The sequence below is a fragment of the Gossypium hirsutum genome, chromosome A01 (assembly GCF_007990345.1).
Source record: "Gossypium hirsutum isolate 1008001.06 chromosome A01, Gossypium_hirsutum_v2.1, whole genome shotgun sequence".
In the NCBI taxonomy this organism is placed as follows: Eukaryota; Viridiplantae; Streptophyta; class Magnoliopsida; order Malvales; family Malvaceae; genus Gossypium; species Gossypium hirsutum.
In genome coordinates this window covers 20,379,952-20,391,604 of record NC_053424.1, presented here as the reverse complement: position 1 = coordinate 20,391,604, position 11,653 = coordinate 20,379,952, and the positions used below count along the sequence as shown (strand labels likewise).

The window sequence follows — 11,653 nt, the reverse complement described above, 5'->3', positions numbered from 1 at the left end:
TGCCCCAATTCTATTACCAACTGCATTTGATGCTCCGTCAAAATTCAGTTTCCACGGATGATCTTCTGGGGTGTCCTCTTCAGTAGTTGCCACATACATTAGATCTTTATTTGGGAAATCAAAGTTTAAAGGCTCATAATCTTCCAAAGATCTGCTGGCTAGAAAATTTTCTATTGCACTCCCTTTTATAGCCTTGTGACTCATATAAACTATGTCGAATTCGGAAAGCAGAATTTGCCATCGAGCCATCTTTCCACTCAAAGCAGCTGACTCCATCATGTACTTTAAAGAGTCTAATTTTGAGATTAACCATGTCGTATAGTATAACATGTACTGCCTCAATCTCCAGGTAGTCTAAACCAAGGCACAACACAATTTTTCAATTGACGAGTATCTCATTTCATACTCAATGAATTTCTTACTGAGGTAATATATCGCCTTTTCTTTTTTTCTCGTCTCATCATGTTGACCGAGCACACATCCCATTGAATTTTTAAATATTGTTAAATACAATATCAATGGCTTATCAAGGCTAGGTGGCATTAGCACCGGGGGATTAGAAAAATACTGTTTAACTTTGTCAAAGGTTTTCTGGCACTCATCATCACACATGCTTGGGTTGTGTTTCTTGAGGAGGCGAAATATGGGGTCGCATTTCTCCGTCAATTGTGAGATGAATTGGGCAGTGTAATTTAGTCTTCCTAAAAACCCTTGAACTTCCTTCTGAGTGCACTGTGGAGGCAATTTTTGTATAGTCTTGACTTTGTCAGGGTCAACCTCAATTCCCTTTTCGCTAACTATAAAACCAAGCAGCCTCCCTGACCTAGCTCCAAAAGTACATTTTGTTGGATTAAGCTTTAGCTGAAACTTCCTCAACCTCAGGAACAATTTCCTCAAAACCTGTATATGCTCCTTTTCTGTTCGGGATTTTGCGATCATATCGTCTACGTAGACCTCGATTTCCTTATGCATCATGTCGTGAAACAAGGTTACCATAGCTCTTTAATATGCTGCTCCCGCATTCTTCAACCTGAATAGCATCACCCTATAGCAAAAAGTCCTCCATAAGGTTATGAATGTGGTCTTTTCTATGTCTTCAGGATGCATCTTTATCTGATTGTACCTAGAGAAACCATCCATGAAGGAGAATAGCGAGTAACCTGCAGTGTTGTCCACCAAAGTGTCGACGTGAGGCAAGAGGAAGTTGTCATTTGGGCTGGCCTTGTTTAAATCCCTGTAATCTACACACATCCTCATCCTTCCATCTTTCTTAGGGACAGGGACGACGTTAGCCACCCATTATGAATAATTAACAACTTGCAAGAACCTGGCATCAAATTGCTTCCTGACCTCTTCTCTTATTTTTACTGCAACATCAGGTCTCATCCTTCAAAGCTTCTGTTGAACAGACTTGCACTCTTCTTTTATGGGGACGCGATTCATCGCAATATCAGCGCTTAGCCCTGACATGTCTTGATATGACCACGCGAAGATATCCTTGAACTCTTGCAGTAAATCAATGAGGTCCCGTCTTGTTTCCTCAATTATGCAAGTTCCAATGTTCACCTCTTTCCCCTCTTCCAAGGTCACACTCTCGATTGTCTCTTTATGGGGTAGAATTTGTTTCTCCTCCTGTTCTACTATCCTTAAAAAATCCGAAGGTAAGCTACAGTCTTCATCATATTCAAAATCCTGAGATCCCTCCAGACACACGTCTCGCTAAAAAAGGAACTCCGAGTTTGTAACAGCATCACTCATGCCATTGATATCTAGAGACCTATTGTAGGCACGAAAGAATATCCAACAAACAAATGAACCTAAGTATAGCTTTATTTGTATGGTATGATTATAAATGAAATGCAAGAAAAGAAAATTTGCTCAAGATAAAAGAATATTTGCTCAGAATAAGACATGAAAATGTGTTTATATAGAAATAAACGTTTTGAACATGAGCCTATTTCGCAAAAGATTCTTATTGCTTCTAGGCTTTGAAACAACAAGTGTGTTTTGAACATTACTCTGTATTAGCACTAAAAACTACAGAAATTTCCTCCGCAGTCCAGTTGTTCAGAACACTTCTAAGCTCATAAGGGCGAATGCTTGCTAAGTCACGTTTCATTACTTTCTTTTCAGATATGACATTGATATTCAAATTTTCCATTGTGTCTTCAGTTGCTCCCTCTCTTGTCATCTTCAATTCAGGATAAATAACTCCACCTGACACAAATGTATAGGATATATAGGGAAAACTTATTGATTCCCACTCGATTTCTGCCCCATTCAGTCGTACTCTTCGTCTCTTCTGCCTCCTTTCCATCTCCTTTCTTTTCTGCTTTGCATCTGACCTATACCCTAAGCTAAGCGATCTTGTTTATCATCCAAAATTGGCACCTCAACTCGTCCATGAAGATACTTTCCAAGTCACATGTTGATCACCTGTTGCAACAGTGTACATGAGATGCCACATGTTGGTGATGCTTTGTAAGTCATCACCTGCATGCCCTAACTGCAAATTTATGCACCCACCAGACCAAGGCCCTCCGAAACTATTCAAGCAGGGGCTTAGCCTCTTGTGCTAGTAAGGACAATCAAGTTTTTTATGTTTAGGATAACAAATCTACCCCAACGTGTGTTGATTAAATCTGTATTTCTTAATTCGTCTTGAAAAGCTAAATAGTGGTGCTTTAAAGGTTTTAGCTGATTTATATATATATACATATATTTATATTTAAGCATCTTCATCTCCAATGAAAAAAAAGCCTACTGAGGGTCATATAGAGAGAACCGAAACTAACATACATAGTACTGACTTGTATGATGTAGAAATATATTATATATGTATGATAATAGTTTATTTTCTAGTATTGTTTGAGCAATCGGTTGTTATAGTAAGAAAATGGCGGCTCACTGAATTTTCTACCAATTCAATTTGCAGTTAAAACCAAACTATTTCTCTTTCATACATTCATATCTATCGTATACTCATTGTCTCTTATCCTTAGCCTGTTTCATTGTAAAAAGCGAAATTGTAGCCCAAAACTTCAATGTCAATCTAGATGACATACCAAAACCCAGGGACTTGATTCTTTTTTTTTTCCTTTTTCAGTCGAGTGTCTTCAATGTTTACACAGGATAAACCTGAAAGGGTTACGGAGATTAATAAAAAATTATGGTGTAACTAATATAACATAAGACTGTTCAGCAGCATTTATTGGTTTCATTGTGAGTGAACAGTTGTAGTGGGTGTAGAATTGAATTTAAATGCAAGATCAAGCTAGACAATGTTTTAACTCGTTTTTGTTTTTCTCTTTTTTTTCTCCCTATAATAACTTGATAGATGTACAGTTGCGTATAAAATATTTATATTATTTTCCTATGTATTCTAAAACCAACACCAACATTTTTTCTTTTGTATGAATAAAAAGATATTACTATACTAAATTACAGAGAAAAAGATTGAGGGATGCAAATACTTCTTTCCTTATCTGTTTTAAGAAATTCTAATGCTTCTCATGGAGGGGTTTTAAATAGTTGTAAATCCTCCTTTTCTGCAAAGGCCAAATTGGCTAAACAATTCATGCTTTGATTGTGCTCCTTAAGAATGTATCTTAATATTCATTGACCTTCTTGAGACAATATACAGTGGATTCTTCTGATGAGAGTAGAATTTGAAGTCTTCAAAACATTTTCATGTATGACTTTAACAACCTCCAAATTATCTGATTGGATTATCACCTTATCATGACATTTTCATTGATGAGTTTTAGGCCATCTAAAATACCCCAAAATTCTGTGTCAAAAAGTCAGCATTTTGCTAAGAATCAATTATAACCAAAGGCCCAATCTCTATTTTCATCGCACTTAACTCCCCCAACTGTTGTACTCCCCTAGCTACTGCAATCCTTGATTCCAATTGAACAGCACTATCAGTGTAGGTAAAAGTCCAACCCCCTATCAGTTGTTCCCCATAAAAGAATTTATAACCTTCAATCAACTCATCTCTATAAACCAAAGAAAATTGTTTGGCCCAACTAGTCCAACACCAACGTTTTTAAGTTTCAACTTTTCTTTCTTTTGTCGTTTCCATTTTAATTCTTTTTTTCAGTTTTTTTAATATAATAACTTATTAACTAATTCCTAAGTTCCTAACATTAGTTGCTAATTGAGTATTCCATTTCATGGTCCTTGCATTTAAACTAAGATTCAATTTACTCTGAACCTTATGTGATGGCTTGATGGTTAAAGATGTTTATCGTTCTAGGTGTAGTATGAGTTCGAGTCGCGCTAATTACGTTTATTGTTTGGATTTCGCCCAATTATTATAATTTAAAAAAAATTCAATTTACTCTTGAGAATTTAATCTCTACATCTAAACTAAAATTCTAAACTAAAATTTTAAGTAGGTCCAAAATCTATTTTCAAAGAATTCGAGATGGAGTTCTAGTTTTGAGCTACCCAATTAGGGCCTCCGTTTCGTAGTTAGAGAATTAGCTCTTGTTCAATTGTATCGAGTTTGTTGGAAGCTTTGCCTTGCTCAGAGCTTTTTTAGACTTTGTTTAGCTGTATTTTTCAATTAAAAAACACTTTTAATTTTAAAGTTGTGTTAAATAAATAAATTTCTTGAAAATTTTGATTTTTGAAAAATACTTTTGCTTAAAGAAAAAAGTTAAAATTTTTTATTTTTCTTGACAAAAACACCTCTCAAAGCTAATTTACTTTTTCATTCTTTTTCCATTTTTCTAATTAACTTTTATAAATAATTAATGGTTATATTTAAATATTTAAAATATAATAATTTTAATTAAATTTTAAATAATTAATATTAATTACTTAAAATTTATATTTTATATTAAGATATTAACAAGAAGTTATAATAAATTATTTTTTATATTTTTGTTAAAATATGATAATATTAACTAATTTGAACATTATTTAAATGTATATTTGTTACTTTATAATATAATATCTAAAATAAATATTTTATTTTTTAAAAACACTTTTTAACAGTAATACTAAATACTTAAATATATTTTTCCCCAAACACCTTTAAAAAATAATACTAAACTACCCTTACTCTTCTTCACTTGTATTGAGATCAAGTCTTAACCGAAAATATTCAATCTACAAAAACAATTATCCATCGTAATAGGAGTAAAACATAGCCCCAAACTCTTTAAATTTTTAAAAGAAAATTAATTAGGCCTCCAAAACTTAATCGCTGATTCTGCCAATGCAAGTTCCTTTACAAAATGCTGATTCTGGATTTAGAAATTTACAACCTAACTAATCTGAAATATACCCTACACTAAGTGTGTGTGTATATATAATATTAACTTCAAAGAATCATTTTGGTGTGATTTTTCAACCCCAGTCCACAGATCTCCTCAGCCGTAGGTGCCTCCCAGTTGACAGCCTTTTTCTTCATTTCTCTAAAATCAGCAACGCATTCCTCAAACATCAAATCCTTTACTTGCCGCCTCCCCTCAGCCAGTTTTTTACCGGCAACTCTATCGAAGATCATCTCCCATCGATCCTCCCACCCACCGTGAGCATCGCATAGCTCAATTGTCCCGTTACGCCAGTTGGTCCAGCTCCATCTCTTGTCAAGCGACGACATCACATCGGCAACGCAACGCCCTTTACAAACAGGAGTGCAGGGCCTACATTTGGCCCCACTCAGTGGACCCGGGCTCGATAACGCCGCCACCGGAACTCCCATATGGGAAGGCGGGAATCGGTACCTCCGATCCGTCACGACGCAGAAGGGTAATCTATTTTCTACGTAGGATATGTTTTGGGTGGTGAGTTGTGCTTTGAAAGCTGATTCTGAGTTGAGTCGCCTGTACCCGGCTAAGTCAAGTTTGGGGATGAGAGAAAGTCGGGAGAGGGCAGCTTTGGAAGTGTAAAAGTCGCCGATGCCAAGTCGGTCATTAAGGCCACCGTAGACAGATCCTGAAGGGACGGTGTATCGGCCGGCAACGAAGTGTTGGGGATTCAAGGGCGCATTCCAGTAACCGTCTACTCTGGTGCGGACGATCCAATCATAGGTGAAGTTGTGTTGTTTTTGGTGTGAATCGATCATTGTCAGGCATCCCTCAACCAAATTAAAATACTGTAGAAGTCCCTGTACCGCAAAAATCAGTCTTATAAATAATTATATTAAAACTAGAAAAAGTCTTATAAAGAAGCACGTCAAAGGTAACCTTCTAGATGAATAAAAATTGGTGACTATTAAGGGAAAAACCACATCTGTTGAATACAATCACTAACTAATATTGAATTGGTCTAGATGAATAAAAATTAAACAAGGCACGTGTGAATCTTAAGTTGGAAAAGTCAAAACGATGAGAATGTGTAGGCTGGGCCTAAAACTTCATCTTTTCAAAAGAAAACCCAATTGAAGTCAAATTCGATGTAACCAAGTTAAAACAGTTGACAGTTTGTACCTGGATACCATTAGGGGAGTTGGCGGCCGTCAGGACTCGAACTTGCTCCGCCGTCTGCGGCACAATTTTCTGATCAAATATTCGCACCGAAGCCAGCCTTGGTGCAGTTTTAAGAAGCGATAATTTGAAGGCATTCTTGTCCATGGGACAGTGCAAAAAAAGGTCAGCATTAGGATACTCTTTAATAACCCTCTCCATGATGGAGGGTCCAGTGAGCTCGAACCTCCTGGCTCCACCCACCAAGCACATCGCCATCCTCGACTGGCGCAACTTACCAGTTACGTCGGGAGATGGAGTGGTGAAGAGAAAAGACCGGAGGGGGAAAAAATAATGGATGGACGGTGTAGATGATAGAGCAATAAAAAGAAGAATGGAAAGAGGAACGATTAACAAGAAAAGAAGACGCCAATCAAGATCCGAAAACCCTTTCTTGATCAACATATTAATCTTTTCTGCCAGCTTTACCATCTTCGAGATGATTATGGAAGTTTAGAGATAGGAAGGAATCACTTTTAGCGTAAGGAATATAAGGGTATTTTAGAAGATGAGAGGGTATGTTTTTGCCTTTTTCTTTTGGGTTCGCAAGGGGTAAGTCATTTGAGCATCTACAAAAACAGTCTTGCGGTTACTTTGTACATAACATTAACGTGTTTGGGCTATTAGCCAACCTTAACTGACCGCGGATAATTAATTATTTTTAATTCTCACCAATTAATTCCTGTTTTATATTAACTTGGCAGGAATCACAGATTCATAAAATTCAGGCACTCCTTGCAACTCTAATTCCCGTTTCATGTGTCATCATCAACAAACCATCGTTCAACGGTTTTAAAATTTTGTATTTACCCATTCCCACTTTTGAAACCGCTGCCTTTTCTAATCCATGCCATATTAATTAATTTGTTTTAAATAATGGTAAATTTTCTTTCTAAAGTTCACCACTTCCAAGATTTTCAATTTACTCCATCTAAAATTTTAAATTTAATGCAATAAATTTGGTAACACTTTTAATTATACATTTACCCCTCTCTCTTGCTTTTCTTTTTAACTACTTCTAAACCCTGTTTTTATTTTAATATATTTATTTAGAATATAAATTTTAATTTTAGGATTTACTTAATTAAAATTTTAAATGATATTTTTTTATTTTTATATTTGAATTAGGATATTTTAATTTTAAAAAGTAGAAAACTCATATTCTACCTTTTGAAAATCAATTATTTGTTTTGTAAAGGGAAACATTTAGTGAAAATAAGTGATATAAAATATGGTTTTTTAACTCATAAAAATATCCTAATTTAATTTCGTTTTTATTAAGATTGCAATAATAAAAACAAATTGCTCTATTAGTTGATTCCTTGAAAATAAATTAAGGAAATAAATCATATGTAATTAACTGACTTTTTCAAATTATAAAAAATTGAAATTTAAATATAAAAGAAAATGAAATTATTTTAATGGTTTCTAATGGGATTTGAAAAAAAGTAAAAGTAAAGGGAAATAAATATTCTTTTAAATTAAATTCAAAATATTCTATATGTAATATTCTTTTGGGTCATTAGAAATTAGGACTAAGTAGGGTAATTTAAGTATTAGAAGTTAGGAGTAGGGGTCATTTAGATATTCAAAATTAAAGGCAATTTAGATATTTTGATAAAATTTAATTAATTATTAATTATTGTTTTTTTACATAATGTTTAGAATAATTCATAGTCCATCTTCAACTTATAAATACGAGTATAATACGCTTTAATGCACTCAAATCTACGTCCTCCGCATTGGTAATAATGTTAATGTCAATTGAACTAAAACTCAATTGACTATTTTAATTATTGTTATATCTTAATTATTTGTGCTTTTGATTGTTTTTTAATTTGCTAGAAGTTACTTTTGTAGTATTTATTTGAATTAGTTCTAAAGCTACGTGTGTTGCATATGATTTTATGTTTTTATTTGTTAAATTTATTAAATAATATATTTACATAATTTTTAAAAATTAAATGATAATTGATATAATTTACCATAAAAGTATTAATTTTAAAAATAGTTGAAAGAATAAAATAATATTTTAAAAGTAATGAAAATAAAAAAGGTGAGAATCAATCAATAGTAAAATATTAAGTAATTAGATAAAAATAACTTATCATTTGAACATGAATAAAAATTTATAAACATTATTAATACTAATACTTTATATTATTAATAGTTAAGTGATAATAACTATTATATTAATAATGAAAATATTATTAATAAAATAATTATTTTACTAATACTGGATGTAATTTTATATTTAAGATTTAATATAAACATTATTAATAATTTATTAATATAATTATTTTATATTATATTTTTGGTTTTATTGATTTAAAAAAAAAAAGAGAAATATAGATAATACAAAATACTAATTTTTAATTTATCGATTTTCTTTATCTTAATTTCTCAAATAGATATGAGTTATACTATTTATCTATAAAGGATTTGTGTTGAACCGAATCAATTTGATTAGATGCAATTAGTATTTATAAAAATTAATATTTAATTTAATTATAAAATATATTTATTTTTTTACTTTTAACATATAAATTATAAATAAATAAATTTATACATTATAAATTAGATTACCAATATATTATAAATTTATTTCAACTTTCATGAGTTATTTTGTATTGGGATTTATTTTATTTTTATTATTAATTTTTATTAGCATGGTGACAATTTTATTTTAATTATAATATTTTACTTAAGTTGAGTTAGAGATTACAGTATTTTTTGTTTATTTTATTTTTAACATTTCATTTTTATTTGATAATATTTTATCTATTAAACGTTAATTTTTTTATATTTAATTTAGAGTGTCAAGGTTCTTAATTTTAGAGACCATGGGATAGATTTATTCATGGGTCGGGTTACCTATCTAGGCGCGAACGTCCGCTCAAAATTTGGGAGGATTTGGATAAAAATATTAAGCTCGTTTAAAATATGGGTCAGGCTTATGCTTGAACATTAGGTTCAAGCCCGCCTCGATTTTAAGTTTATAATACTTTATATTATATTATTTTTATACTTTATGTAATTTAGAACACATTAAAAAATAAACATATACTAAATATATAATACAACTCTTATGTAAACATTAAAATAATGTTTAGATGATTATATAAAAAGTTTCAATAAATAAAAAGTGTATAAAATTATTAAATATTAAAATAATATAATATAAATATTTTTTAAAAATTTTAAAAAATAATATGGCCGGGCCTAAAATGGGCTTGGCTCAATCTTTTACAAATATGGGCGGAATTAGGTAAATTTTTAAGCCTATGTTTTGAGTCGGGCCAGGCTTAGACTAGCATAAAATATGTTAATATCATACTTAAACTTGACTTGATCCGACTCATGAACACCTCTACCATGGGGTCAACCTCTATAACATAAAAAAAAATTAACTTATTTTTTTATGTTTTGGATTCCACTAATATTTATTTAATTTGAATAAATATTTGATAGTCTTTTAACTTCTAGATAATCACTATATTTGTTAATTTTTTTAAACATTATAAAATTTCAATTATCCACGTTTATCAATTATAGAGGTCAACTTTAACATCCATTTTCTCAATTTGATATTTTATTGATTATTAAATATTTTGCAATAATATATACATTTAAAATATTTATACTAATTAGAAAGAAATATATTATTTTCATATATGTATACTTCTTGGATAATTTTTATTATAAGTCATAGCATTACTTAAGATGTAAGCAACCAAGAAAAAGTAATCATAATATAAAAGTAAATAAATATATATATATATATATAAAATGCAATACACATTATATTTGCTAGAAATTCTATCACACGTATAGCATATACATGAGAAAACTATGCACCTAGAATATAAATTTGTGTTTAAAAATAACATATAATAAACTATGCATAATATTAAAATAAAACAAAATAGATTAAATTGTGAGTAAAAATTTATGTTTAAATAAATAAAAATAACACGTCACTTTTTTATGTATGATGAACATGAGAAATCAAATTGTCACGAATAAAGGCTATTGATGGTAGTGACATACATAAAAAAAAAACCTTAAAAAACAAAAATATATATAAATTTCGTCACTATTAATATTTTACATTGGTGATGTTAAATAATCGCCATTAACTTGGTCAAGACATCACAAACTAAACGTTGGTGCCTAGCAATTAGTAACATAAACTAATGACAGTTTTTCAAATTGTCATATAAGATATACTATAAATATTAAACATGACGGCTCTTTGTATTCGTCATGTTTTAGGTGTATTTTGTAACATTATTTTGAGCGTCACATAAAAAATTTGTCACTATTTGATAGATTTGTTGTAGTATATTGTTGACATTTTTTACTTTGATCTTCATAGTGCATGACTCCATTAGCAAATGATCCTCAAGTCATATCTTAATCCACCCTCAATGATGTTGGTCGAATTTTGGAAAGAATGAGGAGTAAGGATGACAATCACATTCTCAAAAGCCTTATCCTTATCTCACTTGAAGAACAAGTTGGTTGTTTTACTTGTATATGAAGTTATGGGATAATTATTGAAGAAATCTCAAGAGATAAATTCAACTTTTTACCAAAGTTTTAAGCTTATTAAAATGTTGCTTAAAAACTCTTATGTTAGCCTATAAATAGGTTGTTGGTTGTTGCACATCAAGGTGCAGTTTATAAGTGTATTTTGTAAATAGTTTTTTTTTTTTGTTTTCACTTGTTATTTTAACTTTCTTGTTAAGTTTTTATTGATAGTAAGTGAGGTTATTTGGGGTGAGTGGTTTGTAATAATGCGTTCATTGTTGGTGCTACAATTACTTGTTTGTGTAATGGTAGATTGAACTTTAGCTAATAAGGGATCTGAACTTTTGTTAAGTAAAATCATTCACTGAGAGAGATTCAGCAGAGTAGGATTGATGAATCCGAACTGTATTAACAAATATGGTGCATTGATTTCTCTCTTTGACTTACTCTTTGTTTATAAACTATTGTTAAATTATTTTATTTATATGTATATTCAAATATCTGTCTAAATAATAGTTGAGACATCGATTTGAATAAAGAGTAAACCGAATTATACTCCTCAAAATACAAATCTTTAATAAACAATGATGAATATACAATGGATAATATTCTCATTACTAATTTCTTTTTTGAAGGTC

General features: G+C 30.9%; 1 protein-coding gene across 1 annotated transcript; it reads right to left on the bottom strand.

The window, feature by feature from the left end:
- Nucleotides 1-5,196: 5,196 nt before the first annotated feature.
- LOC107916897 (uncharacterized) lies at nucleotides 5,197-7,070 on the bottom strand. Its single transcript, XM_016846267.2, has 2 exons — nucleotides 6,447-7,070; nucleotides 5,197-6,124 (listed from the first exon to the last, which is right to left on the bottom strand). The coding sequence occupies exons 1-2, from the start codon at nucleotides 6,912-6,914 to the stop codon at nucleotides 5,336-5,338; spliced, it is 1,257 nt and encodes a 418-aa protein (XP_016701756.2). The 5' UTR covers nucleotides 6,915-7,070; the 3' UTR covers nucleotides 5,197-5,335.
- Between the last annotated feature and the right edge of the window lie 4,583 nt (nucleotides 7,071-11,653).

Coding starts and splice junctions, on each gene's coding strand:
- LOC107916897 (XM_016846267.2), bottom strand. CDS start 6,914: ATGGTAAAGCTGGCAGAAAAGATTAATATGTTGATCAAGAAAGGGTTT. Junction 6,125..6,446: donor ACTCCCCTAATGGTATCCAG/GTACAAACTGTC, acceptor TTTGCGGTACAG/GGACTTCTACAGTATTTTAA.